General features: G+C 34.1%; 1 protein-coding gene and 1 long non-coding RNA gene across 3 annotated transcripts in view; both read right to left on the bottom strand.

Annotated features, from left to right (window-relative positions):
* The window catches only part of LOC129265004 (bifunctional glutamate/proline--tRNA ligase-like), a 33,223-nt gene extending 12,873 nt beyond the window's left edge, over positions 1-20,350 (bottom strand). The window contains exons 1-19 of one of the 2 annotated variants that reach the window (XM_064101882.1): positions 20,171-20,350; positions 13,630-13,708; positions 13,089-13,188; positions 11,666-11,822; positions 10,926-11,065; positions 8,747-8,835; positions 8,142-8,268; positions 7,402-7,594; positions 6,787-6,958; positions 6,051-6,284; positions 5,515-5,599; positions 4,837-5,007; positions 4,426-4,562; positions 3,698-3,752; positions 3,006-3,158; positions 2,342-2,454; positions 1,793-1,895; positions 1,380-1,532; positions 748-945 (exon numbers count right to left, since the gene is read on the bottom strand). In XM_064101882.1, coding sequence (XP_063957952.1) covers positions 748-945; positions 1,380-1,532; positions 1,793-1,895; positions 2,342-2,454; positions 3,006-3,158; positions 3,698-3,752; positions 4,426-4,562; positions 4,837-5,007; positions 5,515-5,599; positions 6,051-6,284; positions 6,787-6,958; positions 7,402-7,594; positions 8,142-8,268; positions 8,747-8,835; positions 10,926-11,065; positions 11,666-11,822; positions 13,089-13,188; positions 13,630-13,708; positions 20,171-20,210 — 2,499 coding nt within the window. In that variant the 5' untranslated portion in view covers positions 20,211-20,350. The remainder of the gene's footprint in view (positions 1-747; positions 946-1,379; positions 1,533-1,792; positions 1,896-2,341; positions 2,455-3,005; positions 3,159-3,697; positions 3,753-4,425; positions 4,563-4,836; positions 5,008-5,514; positions 5,600-6,050; positions 6,285-6,786; positions 6,959-7,401; positions 7,595-8,141; positions 8,269-8,746; positions 8,836-10,925; positions 11,066-11,665; positions 11,823-13,088; positions 13,189-13,629; positions 13,709-20,170) is intronic. The other variant, XM_064101883.1, reaches the window with a different exon arrangement.
* A 961-nt stretch (positions 20,351-21,311) lies between these two features.
* Positions 21,312-24,425, bottom strand: LOC135154699 (uncharacterized). The gene is made up of 3 exons (XR_010294067.1): positions 23,986-24,425; positions 22,770-22,896; positions 21,312-22,222 (listed from the first exon to the last, which is right to left on the bottom strand). It is a non-coding gene; the product is annotated as an uncharacterized LOC135154699 (long non-coding RNA).
* Positions 24,426-24,786: the final 361 nt, after the last annotated feature.

Genomic DNA, 24,786 nt, shown 5'->3' with positions numbered 1-24,786 from the left:
TAATATTGTCATGAAGCATATCAATTTTCTCGTTGATATATCCCCTTTCTTGTTGAATGCTGATATTTTGCATTAGATGTTGATGCTAATGATAAAACAGGAAGATATCAACGCACATACAAATTCTTGACCGAAAACATGGACATTTTGGCATAAATTCTCACATTTTTCGAAAAATATTTACCGGACAGTCCCGAAAACGTTTACAATCAATTTATAATATCTTAATCATAGTGAATTGCGTATTCATTCAAGATTTTACATTATCTGTGCAAAAAATATTAAGGATAAGGCATATCAATTAATTTTGGCAGCCATCTTGGATTTTTGCAAATTAGATGCCTTTCCCCTATTCCGATAGTTTGGGACTTTTAGTATGTTGTACAAGGGACCTCACAGAAATGCAATGTGGTGAAAAAAATTATGTTGCAATTTGTTCCAAGTTTGGTCAAAATTTGGGCTAAAATGACTGGACTAAGATCCCCAAGTCAATATCAAAGGTTAATAAAGAAGCTTTTTTATTTCCCTACTTTACAACATGGAAGTATTCGCTCAAACTTTAAAAAAAAAATTATCATACGACATAGATTCTTCATGCTCTTTTAAGAAAATATTTTTAGATTTTGCAGCCTGTGAACAACAGTACTCTCATACTTGAATTTCATCATATTTTGACAAACTGGAATCTATCGACAGGAGCAGTATAGGTGAGACACAAGATGAAGAAAGATCAAAGAAGGTATCTACCTTTGGATATTTATTGGCCTTGATAGTCCTGACTTTGTCTCCTTGTTCAGTGATCTTTGACACTAAGTTATCTACACCACCAGTCTCTGTAGCTTTGGCTTTAGGTGCTGCTGCTCCTGGCTTGTAGTCCTGTCCAGTCTGGTTCTTGTAATCAGCCTTCAGCGCAAGAAGGATCTTAACTGCAGCATCTATTTCAGCCTAAACAATAGTATAACATTGGAAATGTAATATACATGTATCGTGCGCATTCAGGGCTAATTCATACAAACCAAATATACTCTACATCATTCTCAGTGAATTGACATCAAATGGGTCTTAAAGCTGAGTTTATAACATTTTCAGATGTTCTATGTTAATTGGCATTAATTACTGCATAGAAACTGAGCATCAAATACCTCCTTTGCATTTGAATGATGTAAACAAAATTTATAAATATTAGCAAAACATATTATAATATTTTAAGTATTGTTCAGTACGATCTATAAATAATTATTTCTTTGTCTGAATGAAATATGAGGCAATGAATAAAATTTGTCGTTCGAAATTGCAGTAAGATTACTCCATGCCACTTTATGGTTTAATACAGATATGAACATGAGTTAAATATAGCAGATTTATAGCTTTTTTTTTACCTTTTGAGCTTTGTTATTCTTGAGGGTTCTGACAGCATCACCTTGAGCAGTGATCTTAGCAACTAAGTCACCCACATCTCCAGTAGATTGCACAGGGGTAGCTGGGGCACTCTTCACTGCTTCCTTCTTGGTCTCTTTGGGCTGCTTTTTACTCTAACAACAGAGAGGAGAAAGAGAGAGAGAAAAAAGGAGAGAATCGTTTTTAATAAGTTTTAGTTAATACATCAAATTTGTGTGACTTTAGACAGAACACTCCCCAAAGATAGCAAAATGATATAGGCAGAGGAGCAACAGAAGTAATGAATCACATCATATGATACTTGCTTCTCTCACAACTATTTAAACAAAATGAAGGGTGAAAAAAGGGCAGTTCTCATCAAAGACAGTGATGTCCCCAAACTTTGCATTCTTACCTTATCAGCTGGAGCACTTGGTGTAGCTGATGCAGGTTGGTTCTTAGTGTGACCGTCAGGGATGTTGATCAGGATACAGGGTGTAGCACGACTTGTGTGCCTGCTGAAAGGTTCAATCATAAAACACATCTTCAAATGTACAGAAGACAACTTTCAAAGGTTTTACAAATAACCCTTTGACAAGATGCAATTTTTACTGGCATACACAAGGTACAATTGAACAATACAAACGAAAAAATCAAAACTTATTACGATGGCTGTTTATGGTAGAAGAAAACATCAAGTCCAAATCTCACATGTAAAGATCTAATATGAAAAGAATTAAAAAAAAATATATTTTGAAGGGTTCCAATATATTTTACTTTAAAGGAAACAAAATGTTAATGTGTAGTGACTTGCAATTGAAAACAATGTCTTTCAAGCAAACATCTTATCTATTTGGCTAGAAATATTTAAGTTATAAATGAGGGGGAAAAAAAAAAAAAAAAAAAAATGTGTATATTTTGTTCATATCATGGTAAAGAATGTTTATCTTGGTTAGATCTTTACCTTGTTGGTTCATAAGCCTGATCACAAATAAAGAAACCTTTCCTCTGGATCTGGATGATATCACCTTTCTTTACAGATGCGAACTCAGGGTCACCAAGGATACTTGTATCCTCCTAAATGATTTTAAAAAACACAATAATATGATGTTGTAACTCATCCATGGAATCACAATAATGAGTCAGGAAGCAATCAGTCCTTGACTTAAGAATTGTGTAAAAATGGAAATTGACGGATTTATAACAATTATAATCATCATCATTATTATGTTGAAAATCCATTTATATATATATATATTGCACAGCCGCTGTGCAACGCCAGATCGACGAGGCTCTATCCCTTTAACCGTTACAGGGTAGCACCCATCTTTTAACGTCTATTGGTCTGACGCTGCCGGGTTTGAACTCCCGACCTCCCGGTTGTGAGATGGACGCTATACCAACTGAGCCAACAAACTGGTTATATCAGGATTATCATTGTATTATGTTATCATTATGATTCACGATTCCTGTGAAATTTAGTGTTCTTTAAGAATTATGTGATTTTAAAAATGTTTCTATCATGGAAAACTGGGGAACTATTGAATAGAGTAAAGATACGTTAATCAAAAACTCACAATACATCTGTGAATGACCAGCTTTATTCTAACTTCTTAAATTTGTCTTACCCTTGATTTCTTGTTGACATAGTCCTTGAAATCTTCATCTTTACCCAGAATTCCCTTGGTGATGATGTAATCGTAATGGATCATGACAGCTTCAATGAATGGAGCCTTCTCGGTTTCACCCAACCATGTGACCTTGATTGTATTCTTGAAGTTCTGTTTGGTAGAAACGCACAGTGCAGATAAATAAAAACAAATTCACCTTTTAATAAGAAAGTTACTAACATATGGTGCCATTGAAGTGGGGTGTGAATTCTTCTTTAAGAGGGGCCTTCCTATGCTCATCTAATCTTATCATTTTTTTATTGTTAAAAGGAAAAAAAATAATTATTCACAGGATGAAATTCACAACTACTGGAAATTAATAACATTCATTGAATGGCAAGCTATGAAAAAACATCAATCTATTCAAGGGTCTTGTTACATAAAAGTTATGATCAATTGTATAATTCAGCAATAACCAAGCTTATGACAAACCACATGCAAACATTTCTAATCAATTGTAAATATGAAGCATATCTCTCTATGTTACACCCCTGATCATATAGCACAAACCTAAAAATATAATTTAATGACTGGATAACATATTCATTAAAATAAAGAGACATGTAATTGCTTTAAGATTCTTTTCATAGAAAATATTGTTGATATTGTTACAGGAATGTACATATCGATTGTATTCAGTATAGACATACCTTGTTATCTGCATCAAACTCTGCCTCAACTGACTGAACTTTACCGTCTGATGCCCTGAAAATTAAACATCACAACTTAGTATCAATGATGTAAATTTATCCAAGGGTATTCACATTTACATTGCAAAATGTAGTAATTGATTTACTTCTTACAAAATGCAGCATTGTAATTGAGAACATACTAAATATCTGACAATTCCCAGGTCTTCTTTGAAAGTAGTTAAGAATTATGTCTCACAGAACATATCTCACAAAAGGGACTCTTTACAAAGCTCAGTTGTCAAAATTTATACATTTGTCCTCACCAGATCATAACCTTTGAACTGCTTGCTACTGATTTCAGGAGACGTTTCATGAAAATTGTCAGAACTGACAAATTTTCAATATTCAACAATTACCATAATAACAGTAAGAAATTTGTGCTTATCAGCCAATAAAACTTCGGATAGTTGTCAGATCTGACAATATTTCAGTTGACATGTTTGTGAAATACACTCAGACCTCATGTTATATTCATTAAATAAACCATTTACATGAAACATTGCAATTAGGTCAAATATGGGAGACCTGAAAGTTGGTATATTTTGCGGCCTGAAGAAAAGGATGATAAACAAATTACAGACAGGCGGTTTGACTGATGTATGGACCAACGACCTAGAAATACTTGGTGGAGATGTTACAATATAATAGAGATGCTTTGGATAATTTTGTATCCATGTAATACTTACTTGACAATTTTCTTGATGTTGAGGTTACCCCAATTGATAAAGGTCACAGTCTGACCTTCTGAGAAGGTGGCAGCATCCTCCTGATCAATGAAGACCTTTTTACTAATCCACATCTTCTTCAGGCCAATATCAGCATTCTGAAAGTAATCAAATTAATATCATCCATTAAATCAATTATTTCATTTGTGTTATGGATGCAAGTAAATAATCATTATTTTCTCTCTGTATGTATGAGATGAAAATAAATTGAAAATTTCTCACAACAATTAAAATGAATGAGAGATAACATAGGGGAGCCAACAGGAAGATGAGGCTAGTTATTAACAGAGGAGTCTTGATCAGCAATGACTGGATAAGTGAGGAGGGACAATACTTTATTCTCGCTTGCTGTCAGTTTCAAATAATTCCTACCTTTGGATGTTTTGCCACCTCTCTACATTCCTCCGGAGCATTGGAAACGATGACCGGTACGGCTCCATCTTGAACTACACCTGTATACCTTGGGGCGATGGGGTCAATGACCTTACGATTGAAGCTCCATAACTTATCCCATTCCATCATCACAACAGATCTTGAAGAACCCTTTGTATTGAAATACAAAAATCACTCAAGTTACAGTCAATGATATAAGAATTCGTTAATCTGATTAGCAAATCTTATGAGAGTATTATCAACATTTTGATTGTGCAGTCTTAAAGTACTTGTCCCCAAAATGATAACAAATTTGTATGTTACTCTTTCCAACATTCACACACAAATATGTTGCCATGAACAAAGTGATTACAAGATGCTTACAAACTTAAATGCAATTTCCATACTCCTCTCTCTGTCCTTCATCCATCCTTTTGCTCATATCCAATCCTAAAATCTTTCTATTCATTATTTCTTTTTTGACCTGAAAAAAAAAATTCCCCTTTACTCATCTCTTTCCCTCTCATAGGCAAGCTGTCAAAGAAACATGTACAAGCAGTCTCTAAAATATTTCTGTGTAGATTTCAACAACTCCACTCTCCACCCACCCTCCTTCACACCCTCTGTCTTTCTTTCTCTCTCTTGGTCTCTCTAAAGAAATCTCAACTCTGTAAATACCTGAGCATTGATGAACAGCTTCAGCCCTTCTACAGTCATACCTCTTCTTAAGATACCACGTACTGTTGGGAATCGAGGGTCATCCCTGAGTGAAAAAAGCATTAAAACAAACAAATAATTAAACGATGCAATACTGTTTGTATTGTTGTGTTGATCAGGAACCTTTCTGGGAGCTTTATAATTCTGTAGTTATATACTCAGGATGTTGTCTTTCCAGAAATAGAGACAAAATAGTTAGTTTTTTTAAACAGATAACCAATGTATCCAGTAGCAAGATGGAAATCATTTTTAGATAACCCATTGGATCACATCATTTGGCACAAATAACTCAACATTCGGAAGAGAAGAGTGTGCTGTAGCATGTTTGAAGATGTACTTATCCAAAAGAATTGGGAATTTAAGTGGAATTCCTCAACTAAAGAAAATTACTCTTACAGCATTGGTATTTCATTGAATTATTTCAGATTAAATAAATCAATTTAGGTTCACTGACTTTTATACTAAAATTTACCTGAAGTGCAAATGATTTCACTTACCATCCATCTACCAATCCATTGTCAACAAACCAAGTGAGCTTCCGCTTGGAGAGTAGGGTATGCTGTAGGTTGAGTCTACTATACTCCCATACATGAGGTTTACGCAAACCTAAGACATCAATGATGAAATCAAACTGTGGATCTCTGTCATGGTATTCAGTTGTACGTAATGCATGAGTTACTCCCTCGACGCTATCGACGATTGGACAAGCAAAGTCATACGTTGGATACACCCTGTAGGAATGATCATATTTTATGGGGGTGCATTATAAATCACATAATATGATTATCAGAATTATGATTTGTGTGTATCTCAATTTGAAATTCATGACATCTGCAAGTTATGATTTACAAATAAGGGAGGTATGTAACACTGTGTACAATACTTTTTTTTTTACCAATCTGCTCCAGTGACAAAACCTGCTATTTTCACCAAAGATATGATATAAAGATAAATGTTGGGGTTATGAACAAGTTGTGGTTACAAATAATTTGAGTATAAAGATGAGAAAAGTATATCATATGAGGTGAGGATATGTGATTGGCTTAATATAAAGGGTTTCCACAGGGGCTAATGTCAGTGGAACAAACAACATATTTCCCTTTTTCCCTAACTTCCGTCATATGATGTATGGTAAAAAATATAAATTTTGAACCAGTTGTAAGATAATCAATGAGTGTGAACTCATGTGCATTACATCTTCTTTTTAAATGTTGAGATAATTAGACCACTTACTTGTACTTGGTACCAGTGCGTACATGGACCTCATTCTTGCAGCGGTAGATAGTTGGATCCCTGAGACAGCCATTGTCTGACTTCATATCAATCTTAAGTCGAAGACAGCATTTCTGCCCTACATCACTTCCCTTCACCATTTCTTTCCAAATCTCTAAATTCTTTTCCACAGCTGGACAGAAACAAAGTATTCCCTTATATGATCATACTATTTTTTTTAAATAGCAATTATTATGTTATTTTTTAATGTTTCATCGGTTGGAAAATATATTCATAAATCATATAAAGCATTATAGAAACTCTTAGAATATTTTTCAAATAAGCTTGAAAATTCGAATTTATAGCTGATAATAAAATGAAAATAGCAGTATATTGTATAGTCTTGATACTTATAAAAATTGTTATATAACTAATAAAATGAAAATAAGTGTATCATACAATCTTGATCATTAGTTCTGTCACAGCATACTTCTTTCATAGTAAATAAACTTGTATACAATTATCAATATTCATCATTGAGTCAGGGGGAGAGATAAATGCCAATTGCAAGGAACTAGGTCAAACACACAAACCTCACAGTTCTTCCCATTATGAAAACATGCAGATGATACTTACAATTATCATAGTTCTTTGAGTATGTCCTCTGCTCCCTCTCCTTCTTCATAAGCTCAGGGTCAGTATTGTCACAATAGGCTTTGCCTTCTTTGATCAACTTCTCAGCGTAGGATTGGATCAGATCAAAGGAATCAGATGTATGGGTGAAGATGTCTGGCTTGATCCCAAGCATGGCTACATCTTGTAGGATAACCTGAAGGGAAAAATAAATGTAAGAATAATCTGGTTATAACTGACAGTTATTACTTCTGAATTCTGAAAGTTAACCTGAGAAATGAGATTATAAGAAGAAACAATTAGGAATACATGGTTTGATACATAGAGTGATGATCCTTGACAATCGTACTTTGACCATCACCTTGGAATTGTACAGTGTATGCTCATAACAGATTTAGACCAGTTAGATCAAAGGAAACAGATGTACAAGCATGGCAACAGTAACATGACAGGGAAAAAATAACTTCTTATGAATTACTAGATCATAACTAAATATTCATTGATTAAAACTGTAAAAATCAATATCTGTATTTTTTATGGATTACTTCCGAACCTTCACTACTATGTTTCTTATGTTTTTCTGCTTTAATCAAATCTAGGTGGACTTCCCAGTTAACTACAGGTATTTGAAAGAACCTTTAAATGTGTTCCATTACATGCTGAAAATGAGTATTCTTCTACTTTATAATGAGATTGTCACAAGCTCAGCAGAATAATAAAAAAGAAAATGAAACAAAACTGACCTTTTCAAACTCAGCATTTTCCTTAGCAGGGTTGGTATCATCAAACCTCATGATTAACTTTCCTTCAAAGGCCAACTGGTAATACTGATTCAATAGGGCTGCCTTAGCATGCCCTATATGCAGATATCTATATAGGAGAAATATGGATAATAAATATGAAATTTTCAAGGAGATCTAGGTAAAAGAAAAAAGGTCTTTCTGAATAAAATAATGATATAGACCAAGGTAAACATAAAATAAGCTGCATTCTAGTAAAATGACTAGTTAGCGAAGCACTCCTGATTGAAAAGTACTTTACCAAATTGCAGTTGATAGTACTATTTCTTTAATACATGTTCATGGAAGTGCAACAATGTTAATGATGTTTGCTGTAAATACACTGTGTATTATCATATTAGACAAGGACACAAATTCTGTACAAGACCCATTGTCACATAAACATTGCAAAACATTTACTGAAGCTGAAGTTACTTACAAGACTTCACTGAATGAACTACATAAGATGCAGCGTTATTTGTTCTAATTTGGTGTTGACATAAACCTCTAAAAAAATTCAATATTAAATATGTTCTTCAGTCAAGGGTGTAAGTCTGTGATGTACTCACCCACTAGCCTCTGGTGGAAACCTGACTACAACCTTGCCCATCTCAGCTCCTGGTAGTTCTACATACCCTCCTACATCCTTCTTCTTGCTCTGAAATCAACATAAATATTCAACAATAGATCATTTCATACTACATGTATTATCAAAAAAATGATTTCTTAAGGATACTGTTTTAAAAACTGTTTGGATTAGTGTGTTTAATTTATTTACATGAATGTTAAGGAATGAAAAAATCTTTTTAAAAAAATGACCTACGACCCAGTTATAGTATTGGAAAAATATTGAAGAATAGACATTCTAGTACAATTTTCAAAGAATTATTCAAAGACTATTTTCTTCAATCATGATTTTAAATACATCTACTAAACTAGCAAATTGAAATAAATTTCTGAATGTTTTTTTTAAATTAAGGGTAAATGATCATTGATATACTGTAGTGTGTATTCCAAGTCCGCTACAGAAACACTTGTTATTAATGTTTAAACTGTATATCAGCTAGCTAATTTCATAAAATACTTGAAAAGTTCAAAATATGATGGACAACATGTCATTGAAGCTTAAAGATGAATAGGAGTTTGAAGCAAAATAAAAGATCAACAATGAACAGACAACATAACAATGAACATTAACTCATTCTTTGCTGTTACAAATGAGGATATGAAATGGAAGCATCATTCGGTAAAAAAGGAACAAAGCAATTGAATTTATTGAATTCAGGAAAATTACAATCTTTCTAATCAAAACGAGATGATATTTAACAATGAACATAACAGATATGATGAATTTAAAAAAATAACAGAACAAGAAAAAAAGAGGGAGGGAATATCACTGTGCTAAAATTTCAGGTAGACGAGTCATTACAACCAGGAAGCAAAGGTTTCCTAAAAATTAATCAAAAATATTTTGGATGGAATCAGAAAAAAAAAGGATGCAAAAAAAGCATGGGAGTTTGTATTTACATGTATATCACAAAGACTTGCTGAAACTAATTTGACACAATATGACAGCAAAAATGACAAGAAAATGTGATGGTTTAGCTGAAGGAAAAATACTGGGTTCCTGAAAACAATACAATCTTCATCAGCAATATTCAACAATGAAACTTTAAACACTGCAAAATCTTTTTAAAACTGTAAAACTGCATGGCAATGGACTTGCTTTACATGAAAGAATATAAATTTCATTTCAATGATGAAGCACATTTAAAGTGTTAAAATCATATTAGTCTGTTTTACTCACATCATGTGATCTCTGTTAAAATCAACAAAGTTTTGATGAAAATGTAGTTATCAGTATCAGACCTCATGTACTATTCAGATAGGGAACTATCTTTGAACATTTTTAACCTCGATCTTGAAAGCGAACATGCTAAAACTCTCTTCAGAACTATGATCTCTTCTTCATACATTCCTGTATGAAATACAATCTAAATTTTGCCAGCATTACAGGCTGGAAAATTTCAGTGTGACCTTATTTAATAGATTTGAGGTTTTTTTACATCATGATATGTGCACGCTTCCATTATAATTCTCTAGAGCTTCCATATGTTCTGTAATGATAGTGATGTAAAAAGGCACCCACCCTCATTTCACTGTAGTTCAAGGTCAATACAAAACAGGTGCAGTAATCCATTCTGATGATAGAATTTCTATGTAAACAAGATTTATGATAATCAGGTTTCCTACCCAACCCAGTAATGGATCCTATAAAATAGCAAATAACAAGTGTTTGATCCTTTCACTATAATAAATAGACTCTCTGTGTTGAACTTCAAAATACAATTTCATAAAAAAAGGCTTATCGACACATCCAAAATTTCTGCACCATCAAAGAATTAAGCACAATTCCTGGTTTTTTTAAATATTGTTAACTAATCACCAACAATCTACTCACATGTGCATGTTTTATGATCAATTATTACAATTTCTTTAATCAAAACCTAGGGGAGAGGCTTGCTTCACATTAAGTTAAGTTGGAGTTACCATCATATGCTAAGTCCTATGCTATTAATTGCATACACATACACCTAATTGTGTGAATTTACACCAATCACTTTGAAAGTAGTCATCAATGAAATAACATTGACAATGACGTGCACTGGCACCTAACAGTATGGTTAACTCCACTTTAAACCTTTGTGATACACACCCTTTGATATAGATTATTAAAGAGATACATACACTTAGCTCTTGTTTAGCAGACTCTGGTAGGGCATTGATGACCTTCTGAAACTGATCCTGAGATGCTAAAAAGCTAAACCATCGCATCACATTGGTAGGAGCTTTCCCTTGGGACGTCATCTTACTGAAGGGATTACTCCCTTTTAAAATAGAATATACCAAAAAAGACATTACAGTATTAACTCCAATTTATCAGGAACATCATTCATCATTTGCACTTCTTTTTACTTAATTTAATTGTTCGGACCATATTTGATAGATTTTACTTTCAATGTTCTGAAGTTATAATGTTATTATGTTGTTTCATTAACATAAGCCAAACATGAACAAGCTTGTAACTGAAGATTGTCAATCATTCATTAAAAATATCATTCATACTTCTGAACTTCTTGAGGGTGCCAGGTTGTTGTCAATGTTGGAATAACAATTAATTCCACAGTTATGGATGACGCATTGAGCCATGTAAATGTACCATGGAGGTAAAGTATCTTTGCTAAAACAAATGAGGGATTGTTGAATTAATTTCAAACCTTATGAATGATTTTAGAACCTTAATTTGACTTATAATTGATCGCAATTTTTTTGCAACACCCCACAAAAAAAAATCCACCAACCAAACATAGAAACAACTGCACACAAAAAAACTGCATACAGAGACGTTTCAAATACAAAAAATTGATCACTCTCATTGAATAATGGTTTAACTGAAATCATTTAAAAAGAAAAGTCGCTTGAATTACCTTTAAGGGCACCCCAAACAGCAAGATCAGCAATGGTCAACTCATGTCCGACCAGAAACGTTCTAGGGCCAAGGATCTTATCCAGGTAGACCACAGCTTGGTTGAAGTCCGAGGATGACCCCACACGGATGTTAGCAAAGTCCAACCAGTGGTCAACCTGATGTCGTAGAAAGAAAAATAAACAAATGAAGCAACAACAAAAATAGCACTGCTCCCCCCCAAAAAACAGTGTGTATGACTTGGACTGAAATAACTACATATTAGCTTCATATACATTTAGAAGTTCAAGAGACAATTATCTGATGAGAAGTATCTTAAATTGTTTGATAATGGGAATGTACAAATATCTAGCCTGTGAACTTAAAGGAGAATGAAACCCTTGAAACCAGCTGAATCCATATCAAAGAGAAAAATCAAAGAAACATATTGTTGAAAGTTTGAGGAAGATTGAATGAATAATAAGAAAGTTATGAGCATTTGAATATTGAGATCACTAGTGCCATGTAGATCCTCCCATCGGCAATGCGACCAAGATCTGTGATATCACACACGTACAACTCCCTCATTACTTTAGTACTTATTTCACTTATATTCTCACTTTTATAGAGTCTATCACAAGGTGATGTGTTCTCTTTATAAGATGACAAGTACAGAGGTTTCACAACATTATATCATTGATGAATCGTTTGTCATATGATTAGAATGAGCAAAAAGAGATGTTTTGGGGTATATTTTCAGTGTCCAAATGGGAGAGTTGTACGTGTGTGACATCACAGATCTTGGTCGCATTGCCAATAGGAGGATCTCCATAGCATTAGTGATCTCGACATTCAAATGCTCATAACTCTTTTATTGCTAGTCCTATTTTACTCAAAGTTTTGTTGATCTTATTCTTTGATTTTTCTGCTTTCACATAAGCTAACTTGCTCCAAGAGTTTCATTCTCCTTTAAGGTCACACACCAGTATGGTTTTTAGATTTTTAAGAATAATGAAGGACTGAACAGGGGATATCACACCTGAATGTATTAGCCAGCGTATGACAGCATACAAAGGCTATTGAAAGCTGATTTCTGAATCCCATTTTTACTTGATAACAAGAATTGCCTGTATACAAAACTTATTCTTCATAAAGATCTTGAATTCTTCATATTTTGTGTTGTATCAAATTGAAATTCGATCTGAGGAGTAAAAATTTGGCCAGCCTACAGAACGTTGGTACATGAACAGTGGCTAAAAATTCTAGGTGTGACAGCGACCTAAAATTATTATTATTATTTTTTTTTTTTACAAATCTGCTACATACAGCATTTTAAACACTATTTCCACAATGTAAAAAGTTTCATCTAAAAATTAAAGCAAATAGCCTATTTCCACAAATTTGATGACTTTGATCAACTGAATCTTCATCATTGGAACACTCACCTCAGCTGCTTCCAGGCTAGTCTTACCATAAAGACCACTACCTGGAGAAGTCCTGGCCAAGTAACGACTGATGGCAGTAGATGATGTCAAGGTCACAGCACTGCAATACATCATCAAATTGGTTAACAGTACAGTTTTTTTAACTAGGTTTATTAAGGAGAGTATAATGTTATATGCGACAAAAAACATTCCTTTATAAAAGGGCTTAAAATTGTTGGTAATAGGATTGATAGGAAGATTAATAGAGTGGAGAAAGTTGTACTAATTTGGAAAAGGCTGTCATATTTTATATGAATTTTATGCATAATGCATGTGATGTCTGAAGAGTGAAGACATTCACATTTTTTCTTCAAAAATAAATCATCTCAGATCAAAGTATCGATCTGATGTGAACATACATGTAAAGTTACAATTTACTTCATCATTGCATCTCACATCTCTTCATCCTTGGATAGTTTAGGAGCTGCTGAAAGAGATGTCTTGAAGGTTCAAGACAGTCAAAACATAATTATAGAATAGAAACATTAAGGAAATAACTTACTCAGAGAGCTTGAGGGTATTAGAAGTCCCCCATTCAACTTTGACCTTTCCTGTCACATACTCAGCTGTGAGCAGTGCCGCTGAGGAGAAAAAAAATACAGTCCTTGTCAGAATGATATCATGACATATTCATAGTTTATTTATTTAAAATAATAAAAGTGATACACATACAGCAGCCAATGACTGAAACGTATGAGTTTATTATATACATGGGTTCATAAATAAACAAGGCGGTTCACGAAACGAGTCTCGCCTGGTTTTGCGACCAACAAAATTTGACCCCTAGATGACCTTTGACCTTATCATCCTCATAAACACACAATGATTATTCAGGGCTCGACACTAGCGGCGGTCCGACGGTCCCAGACCGGTAAAAATCGCTGTCGGGCCAGTAGATTTTCAGAAATAGGAAGATTTACTGGTCCGACATGACCAGTAAAAAATATCATTTTCGGGCCAGTAATTTTTCCAAAAATAGCAAGATTTAAGGGTCCGACATGACCACTAATACAATCCACTGTTGGGCCAATAACTTTTCCAGAAATTGTCAAATTCACTGCAAACTATTTCCCCCCTTAAATTCTGTCATTCACACATAGAATACACACACTAGAGTAGCATACAGTGTACATGTAGCCAGCCACACAACCCACGTGGTAAATTCTCTACTCGCTGCGCGAACGAAGCTTGGTTAAACTCTGGCAGAAATCTCTCACAGAACTGTAAAAATTCACAGTTCATACTCATGAAAGGCTCTTATAATGTCCATATTTCCTAAAAATTGGAGTAACTCTGTCATTTGTAAGCAGTAAAAGGAGAAATTTTCACTTCTGTTTTGGTTCAAACAGATCGGGTTTCGGGTGATATCTTCTGAATACATAATAGCCCCACATATGCATTTATGTGTGTGTTGATACACTTGGTTTCTGACTTTCTTTCGTAGTTATTTTAATTGAGCCAAAAAGAAACTGATAAATTATTTGATGATAGTTTTAGCTTTCTTCCTCTGTTTTCTTCCTATCTTTCTTTCCTTCTTTCTTTTCAATCTTTTTTTGTTTCTTCCCTCTTTTCTTTCATTTTTTTTTTACCGTCTTTCTTTTTTAATTTCCCTTTTTTCTTTAATTTGTTCTTTCTTTCCTTTTAAAAATATTTTTCTCTATTTCTTTTTTCTCTTTATTTCTTTCTTTCTTCCTTTCTTTCTTCCTTCCTTCCTTTCTCCCTTCCTTCCTTTCTTTCTTTTTGATATTTTTCTTTAATTCTTGAGTCCATCCATCCTATATTCATCTCTTCTCTCATTCCTTTCTTTCCTTCTTTTTACCCTTTTCTTTCCTTCATTCTTTGTTACTTTCTTTGTTTCTTTCTTCCTTCCATCCATCATTTATTTACCCTTTCTTGTTGTTTTTTATTTCTTTCTTCTTCCAACCTTTTCTCTCTTTCTTACATTCATTCCTTCCTTTCTTATATATGTCTTGTTCTTTCCTTTTCCCCTTTGTTAAATCTATCCTTTTACCTTTCCTTTCTTTTTTTTGACTGCTTGCTTCCTTTCTCTCCTTTATTATTTCATTCCTTCCTTTCTTTGTCTCTCAGTCTTTCTTTTTTTCTTCCTTTCATCTATTCTTTTCTCTCTTTTTTTATATTGCTTGTTTCTTTCCTTCCCTTCCTTTATTTCTTTCCTTCTTATCTATCATTTTACCTTTCCTTTATTTCTTCCTTCTTTCAATCCTTCCTTCCTCTCTTTCTTTATTTTGACCTTCTTTCCATCTCTCCTTTTACCCTTTCTTTTTTATTGCTTCTTCTTTCTTTCCTTTACTACTTACTGGATTTGTTCTTTCTTTCTGTATTGCTTGCTTCATTTCTTTCCTTCATTTCTTTTTTTCTTTTCTTTCTCTCTTTCTTTCTTTCTTTCTTTCTTTATTTTTGTTCCTTCTTTTTTCCTTCCTTCCTTTCCTTCTTTAGTTCTTTCTTTTTTTCCTTCCTTCACATCTATCCTTTCTTTACCTTTTCTTTTTTTCTTCCTTCCTTCCTTTCTTTTATTCTTTTCTTTCTTTCTTTCTTTCTTTCTTCGTTTCTGTCTTGCTTTCTTTTTGTCCTTCATTCCTTCATTTTATTTGGGGGGGGGGGAACGAAAGGCTAGAAAAATAAACTTGCGCCTTTTTTTAATGTTTTCTTTATTTTTTGGGACCAGTAGATTTTAGGTTCGGACAAGTAAAAATTTGAAAAACTGGGTATCTACTGGTCCGACATGAATAGGTTGGACCAGTAGAAAAAATGGGTTAGTGTGGAGCCCTGGATTATTGTACCAAAGGTAAACACAATTGATGCAGAAATAAAAGCAATTTGAACAAAAAACCTTGACCTTTTGACCCTTAAATGACAATTAACCTTATCATCCTCACAAACTCATGTGTGGTATTACCCAAGGATCATTTGAACCAAGTGTGATTAAAATTGATGCAGAAATTAAGAAATAAGAGCAAGTTGCACAAAGAATTTAAAAAATGGAGGTGACATTAAATCATTCAACCTTCTGACCCCTAGATGACCTTTGACCCATCATGTCATGGACACACATGTGGTATTACTCAAGGTTGGTATTAGGCCCGTTTTGAAAGTCCATTTTTGATGCACGTGTACACGGCATGTTTTTTGGTCGTGTACATGTTGTAAACACAAACAGCCAGCTATGTTAGGTATGATAACTTGTGTTTCCACCAATAATTCATGAACTGATGATTACAATGCTCACATTTTTTTCACTTGATTTTTCTTTCTTATAAGCAAATATATAAAGTGTTAACTAGCACATCAATGATGTGGAGCTCATCCGGCATCTCGCAACGAAATTTAACACAATTTTAATTTCAGTCCAGTTGACACTGTAGTGAATTATATTGGTGACATAGATTGAGGATATAGAATTGAAATTGATGAATGACATAGAAGCATTTTTTGTGATCTATGAATAAATTTCATATAAGTTAAGCATAAATAATTTTCTCGTCAAAATTTCTTAACTCTGTGTAGAACCTTGGTGAACCTCATGTAGCTCTCAGATGGAACAAAAATAATCAAAATCAATCAACAAATAAATAAGTAATTTTTGTGAGTTTTGAAAATATATGAATAAAATTAGCATATTTAATGAGTTTCAAAATTCTGTGTTGAAATTTTGTATCACCACCTCGAGCCATCATATAAAGCAAACAAAATTGAAATTGATCAACAAATGAAGAAAAAACATTTTTTGTGGTTTATGAATAAATGTTGAATAAATTAGCATAAATAATTTTCTAGACAAAATTTTGTGTACAAGTTTGGTGAACCTCATGCAGCTCTACCAGATTGAAGAAAAAAAATCAAAATCGGTCAACAAATAAAGAAGAGGCATTTTCTGTGATTTATGAATAAATTTCACATAAATTAGCATAAATAATTTTCTACTGAAAATTTCCAAATTCTGTGTAGAAGTTTGGTGAACCTCATGAAGTTCTACCAGATGGAAGAAAAAAAAAATCAAAATCTAATGAGTTTCAAAATTCTGTGTAGAAGTTTTGAATCCTCCACCTAATGCTATCATCACCTAATGCTTGAAATGACGATGAAGAAGCATTTTGAAATTCAGTCAACAAATAAAGTAGAGGCATTTTCTGTGATGTATGATTTTCGCATAAATTAGCATAAATAATTTTCTACTCCAAATTTAATAATTCTGTGTATAGAAGTTTGGTGAACCTCATGAAGCTCTACCAGATTCCAAAAAAAAAATCAATATCGGTCAACAAATAAAGAAGCATTTTATGTGAATTTTTAAAAATATGCATAAATTAATTTCGCTTAATTAGCATAAAAATTGTTCTAGTCAAAATTTCAAATTTCTGTGTAAAAGTTTGGTGAACCTCATGAAGCTCTACCAGATGGAAGCAAAAAATAAAATAAAAATCGGTCAACAAATAAAAAAGCATTTTGTGAATTTTTTAAAATATGCATAAATTAGCATAAAAATTGTTCTAGTCGAAATTTCAAAATTCTGTGTAGAAGTTTGGTGAGCCTCATAAAGCTCTACCAGATGGAAGCAAAAAATTCTAAATTGGTCCACAAATAAAGAAGCATTTTTTGTGAATTTTGAAAAATGCGCATAAATTAGCATATTTAATGAATTTCAAAATTCTGTGTAAAAGTTTTGAATCCCCCACCTAGTGCTATCATATAAAGCAAACAGAATTGAAATCGGACTTGAAATGGCGAAGAAGTAGCATTTTGAAATTGTGGACGGACGACAGACGCCACAGCGTACAATGACTGTAGATTGCTTTGATAGATCATTAACGCCAATCTCGATCACTTGAAAATTTGTGCAGGAGACTGGAGATGACACAGATATAACTGCTACCTGATCGCTATCGAGGCATGGCAGTCAGACCGCAGGTCCCTATGCTAATGAGCAAAAAGGCCAGATTCATCCAAATCATCTCATGGCTGAATCATCCTCCTTGCAAAATCTCGTGATTCGTGAGATTTTCTTTCTCTAAGAATTTACCTGTTTTAACCTCAAGTTAAATGAAATATTATTGCACTATCAGATAGAGTAAAAGTTACTCTTTCATATTGGTCATTTATTTTGTATACAATATTTTGTTAAATAAGTAAATTTCTGGCCTGAAAATGTGCCTCAAAACTTTCTTCCCCTGTTTTCTTTTGTAAATTGTGCAAAACTTTTTATTTTGAGCCTCAATAATATCTCTATCACCATAAAGCTGAATTTCTGTACTTTCTCACAATGCCTTGATATGCGGCACCTTTTAATCGGGTCAAGATCACACTTTTCCCACCAAGGTACAAGACGAGATTTCTGAAATTTTGTACTTGCATGAAATCCAGAGTTCTGATTGGCTGGATAAGGTTCACAGAACTACAGGCGCGGGCGGGGTATTTGAGGAGATTACCACATGGGAAGTGCGACCTTCCCACGAACCCAGGCACTAGGACCGTTGGAATTTGCCATTGTGTGGTTTCTTTGACCAATCAGAGTGCAGTATTCTTGTCTTCAAACTGCTTTATGTACTTGGCAAATGAAAAGTGTGATCTTGACCCGATTAAACCAATTCTTATTTTGAAACCTCTATCATTTCAAAGCAAACATATTCAGCTTTATCACATTCATGATATAAAAATCATTTGGGCTCAAACAAAAATTAAGTGTGAAAATAGCAGCTTTTGTCAGGTGAAAATATTTATTTTGTAGCATATTTTAGATCAAAATTTTAACCTATATTACAAAATCTTTGAATAAATCCAAACACATGACCTGAAAGAATGATTCTTCCTCTTTACAATGGTACCAAATTCATGAAATTCGATGCACAATTAGAGCAGCAATGACCGAATGAAAAGAGGTGTTTTGGTCCGCATCAAGCTCATTAAATATGCAAAACATCTCAAGTCATGAATATCACTTGGATGAAAGAAGCCACTTTCTTCGGACCTGCAGTCTGACTGATGGTCACTGCAAACAGTGTACACCAGAATGCTTGCCCTTTTTTGTTCCATCTTTCTTTCCTGAACTTTTCTCTCTCTCTTTGATCATTTTTCTTACTTTCCTTCTTTATTAAATTTCCTTTATCCCTTCATTCTTTCTTTCCTTAAACTTTTCTTTGCTTCCTTCTCCCTTCCTCTCCTTTTTCTTTTTGTTCTTACTCTCCTTCCATTATTTTCTTTTTTTCATTCTCTCCTCCCTTTCTTTTATTTTTCCTTCTAATTTTCCCTTCCTTCCTCCCAGTTTTCTTCTTTCTTTGTTTGTTTCTTTCAAAGAATGAAGAAAACATTTTTCTTTTCTTCATTCTATCTTTCCTCTTTTTTTCTTACTTTCTTTTTTCCTTTCTCTCCTTTGTCTTTCACACATTTATTCATCTTCCCTTCCTTTCTTTTTCCCTCTATATTCAAAGAATGAAGGAAACCTTTTTTTCTCTTTTTAAATTTAATCCTTCTTTAAGTTTTATTACAACTTTCTTTTCTTTTTTCCTTCATTTTTTCGTCTCAATTCATCTCGTTTCTTTCTCTCCTTCATTCTTACGTTCACCCTCGGCCCTCCCTCCCAATTCTGTATATTTTTTTCACAAGTCTAACAGTATATAACAGTACACCGTGTCTACTGTCTTTGTGGCCTTCTTTGTTGATTGTGCTGTAGGCCCTATTTCATTTTGTGAAATCTGGTCAGCCTGGTCCCTGCACTGAGTTTTGCATATAGACCTACATCTGTTTAGTGAAACATTAATTAGCACGGGAGGTTCAAATTGCCACGTCCAACTCTCAATTAAGTCAAGACTCAGACTGAAGTCAAAGTCACTCAACTCGGGGCCTCAGTCAAAATCATGCAACGTATTATTATCGAGATGCGAGATCTTGCTCTCGCCTCTCGGCCACGCATTGGCGCGGGCCGTGTGCGGGAAGAGATACCATTGCCAGATACCGGGAGCAGCCTGCGCAGCACATTTTCATGGAAAACACAAACATACATAATTACAATTTATAGTACAAAAACTTACCAATAGGTGGATTAGAAGTGTTTGAAACTAGTGGTAGCATTTTCAAAGGTATTAATTTGAAAAAGCAAGAATTATGCTCGGTCCTCGTCCTTCACGTGTACCGGAATTTGTAGACACTGGGGGTGAAACTCCGCTTCTGCATCCGGTCAGAATTGAAGAAAATTTCGGAGGGTCAAAAGTGCACACTGCTCCCATTTTTCGTATACAAGCCTATGGACACCGCCACTGTTTTGGTACACCAGCGAAATGAAGGCGTGGTCACGGAACGTCCTTCGCGCATAGCGTAAAAATATGTAAATTAGTATTTTGTCACTAATTAGCATAATGCGCGACCTGATTAATATCGTTTATGGTGTCTGTCAGTGATTACATCATGTCAGAGCATTCGTTTTTTTCCTCCTCAGAGTTTTATTATTCATCTATTTTAATGATCTATTTGTTATTGCTTGTTACGATTATTACTGTATCTTTGCTTTGTTTTAGCTGCAAATGGCCAGGATCTTTGCTAAAAAATATTACAGAGGAGGTTCCCAAAGAAAATGTTGCCATATACGATGACATCTCTTTAAGTTTCTGGAACCCTTTTTTCTTTTTATTGCAGAAAACGAAATGAACCTCTTTTCATAATATAAACAAAGATAATAACAAATCAAATTCTTTTCCATAATTGTAGTCTCCAATATAAGTCCTATTATGAATAGCAGTCCTCGGAGCACTTAATTTTAAATGGCGACTTCTATGTCAAACATCAATAATCATGACCTAGGTATATACCATATTTTAGGGGGGAGGGGGTTCTCAAAATTAAATAGGCAAGAGAGCAAACCGATCGTAGGCTATTTTTTTTTTTATTTTCAACTGAAAATGAATCTGGTGTAATTTTCATTTGGAAAGAAAAAATGAATTTTATATGCAGGTTTAAAAAATTTGGAGAAATAATTAGCCCCCCCCCCCCCGTTATGAACAGTAAGGTCTTATAATTGCTTCTTTCAAAACAAACTGAACTTTCACCCCCCCCCCCCAATCTCTCTCTCTTTCTGTCTGTCTCTCTCTCTCTCAGAAACTGACATAACTATATGCATACAAGCAAATAATTCTCCTGTCATTTACTTTCTTTCCCATTCTTATCCTTATTTTTCTTGAATAATATTTTAATTGACTGCTGTTTGATCTCATGTAACAGTGGCATCATCACATTTCAGTACAGTGCAACATCTTGTGCCATTTGTGCATAACAGCTCAGAAGCAATACATCATCACAATTAATTGATAAATGAAAATTACCAAGATAAAAAAATTCAATTCAAAATTAACATGTTTATTAAGGAATCCATTTTCTAAAACATTGACATTAACATAAAAATAATAATTAGCATCTACCAAGCATTAAATTGTATTTTAAAAAGTGAAGGCAATGCATAGCTAAAAATGGCTGTTACTGGGTAAGGGTAGTATGGGGTGGGTATATAAATGTACAAAAATAGGATTAAGTACATTTTTCTACATTGCACAATGTTTGTTAAAATTTCATTCAAAGGATCTCGATGAGCCTATAGTTAATATTCCATAAAAGAGCATAAAAACCTTTGATATTCGTTTATTTTCTTCCACAAAAGTTTGCCACTCAAAAAAATTGGTAAATTCCTTTCAAATTTGCTGACAAGAAATAGTCTACTGATGTGAGAGCACTCCTCATAAGGGGGGGGGGACACAATGCCAGAATCCTAAAGAGTGCCTTCCCCAATCAATACATTAGCGAATCATTAACAAAATTTGATTTGTCTACTGTCACTGTGGTTAGAATTCAATCTATTTTTGAAATATAGTCTATTTATATATTATTGCAGTGGTAACCCATTTCACATTTTTTTTAAATGAAGATAACAATAAATGCAACTTAATAACCCTACATAATTTATGAAGACTTGCAGTGGCGTACCGTGGGTCACGGCATCGAGGGGGGCACCAGCAAAAATTTTGAGACCGTTTCATATCTCTTCTTGGCACTTATGTTGTGATACCAGTACTTAAACAGCTTAGGAAGTGGGAAACCTGCATGGTAAAAAAGAGAAAAGAACATAATAAGCTGTAAATTATTTTTACTCATCTAGTCCAGTTTAGTAAAAAAAAAGATGTAAACTCTATTTTATATCTTCAGTGATAAAACAAGTTTAGCACATGCAGTCACTTTCGTCCCACATCCAGATAAATTCATATATCAATATAACTATCTACAGTATGTTTCGAAAATAAAGAGTGCAAATTAATTCAAATATTTATCAGAATTTTGTGATAACTGTTAATATCTTGGGTTTTTTATGCAAATGCATGTATAGACAGGAGATATGGATAATTAGTATGCAGTGTTAGAAATGGAAATACTGGTGAATCTGAATTCAAACAAATATTAACTCACAATGGAACTTTAACATTACATGATATCGCATCATGTTTCAGCACAATTGGCCATAGCCCACCCCCTCCCAAAAAAGGGGAAATATTCATTTATTTGGTTTTATTTATTTTTTTTTTTTTTTTTTTGGGGGGGGGGGTGATGAGCTTAGATACAGCCTGTATATTATCAAAACAGTAAGCATACCTTGCAATTTTTCCATTCAGATATCCTGTTCCTCATTAGATTGTAACTAACACTTGCTGATCGGCATGGTTCTCAATTTTGTACTTCTGACTAGGTGTGAGCTGCTAAGAACTTGGTCCCATTGGATCTGCAATTGACAATTTAGATTTGAGAGTTTTAGAGATAAATAAAATTACTCTTCTTAAACAATATTTTTAAAAATTTCTAGCTGCCCATATCCCAGGTCTATGAATGAATATTCCAAACTAGAACAAAAAAGTTATCTGGACCCGAAACTTCATTCTCTATCACATAGAGGCATATAGGCTTACCTCACTCTGTTTATAAAAGTAAAATGATTCCAACCACATATTTCTACAGCTGTATATAGCTGAATCTGGTCTATGCTGGGCCTGTATAACTTAAGAATCACATCACATTTGAATGAAGTAAACACTAAGAACGTTTTCAAATTACCACCCCAGGCCGGGCCCAGGGTATCCTGTTCAAATAGACTTGATTTAGGTCTAGGGTAGGCTACGCCATTTCATTCAAATCTAAGACTAAGACAAGTAACACTTAACATAACAGACATTAATGCTAAGTCAATCGTATTTCAACACTGATTATTCTGAAGTAAAGCGTTCCTGAATAAAAGAAACTGCTGAGAATTATACTTATTCATATGAAGATGAAATAGAGGGGACGGACTAGGCCTAAACTTCAACTTTCAAGCTTGAAGTTTGGGCCTAGTCCGTCCCCGCTATTTTCATACCCCATGACTACATCGACAATCTCGCTAGCCGGCTAGCACCGGCGATATCAAAGGCCGGATCCCGCTCTGACCATATCCCTACATTGACCTAAATTTGAATAGGCCTAAAATCGACAGTTTGTCGTTACTAAAAAACAGGAGGTCGGAAACAAGTCCACATCTACCCCTGATAATTGTCTAATCACAATAAAACTGAAATAAAGGTTTACTTTGGACCTACATGAAGCATTCCGATGAATGTCTAGATCTACGACAAACTATAGTCTATAGACCCCTAGGCTAGTCCTAGATATAGTATTTTTGAGAAACTCAATGATCACACGTACACTTATTTGGAAGTCAGGCAAAAGAAATATTGAAATTGAGGTTTACATAGTGCGTAATACAGGATGAGCCCCGAACCCCGGCAAACACATTACAATTTGCAAGTGAGATCAAAACATGAAAATGAGCGTAACTTACTTTTATTCCTATGGAATGTCATTAGAATAGTATTGATGTTCCCTCCAAGATTTTCCGCTCCAATGAAGTTCACTCAGAAACCATGATTTCGAACATCAATTCTATAAACAGATAATTAGTCTAGCTATTTCGTTTCAGAAACTTCAAATTCGCAGAGTCCAAAAGAACGACACTTCGCACAGATATCGTAGGGAATTGTGGGACGGAAAAAAATGTTTAATGCATGAGAACATGAATAAAACATTAGCGTTTAATCCAATCATACAAGTGCATTATGCGTATTTTGACGTCATTCTCATGAATAAAACATTGACCCTCCAAAATCAACCTTCAAATTGTCCGCCGGCAGCCATGTTGGCTATGTACAAAACCTATGGGAAATAAAAACGCGCGGAAAGAGTTCCCTCTCGATCTCTAGCTCCCTTCGGGAGCTTATACGTAAGATCGTATCTCTGTGACTAAACTAAGTGTACACGCCCTCTCTTGATTAAATAGCTGAATTGGCTTACGCAATCCTACTCCGAGTTACAGCAAACTGGTAGAATACTTTTTTTAGTTGTAATATAGCTCGGGGGGGGGGGGGGGCGCCAGTTTATTAATAAGCCCTATAGATGTTTTTTTTTTTGGGGGGGGGGGGCTGAAACGTGATGTTTTCGAAATTTAATAATAGGGGACGAGGTTGTAAATTACTCATTATAATTCCCTTCTTGGCTTCTTCCCTTTTTAATATTCCTGTTTCTCCTTTTTTCTTTTAATCATTTTTCTCTTATTCATCTTCACTACTTGAAAAATCATAGGATG

The sequence above is a fragment of the Lytechinus pictus genome, chromosome 7 (genome assembly GCF_037042905.1).
Source record: "Lytechinus pictus isolate F3 Inbred chromosome 7, Lp3.0, whole genome shotgun sequence".
In the NCBI taxonomy this organism is placed as follows: Eukaryota; Metazoa; Echinodermata; class Echinoidea; order Temnopleuroida; family Toxopneustidae; genus Lytechinus; species Lytechinus pictus.
This window is presented reverse-complemented; position numbering and strand designations above follow the sequence as displayed.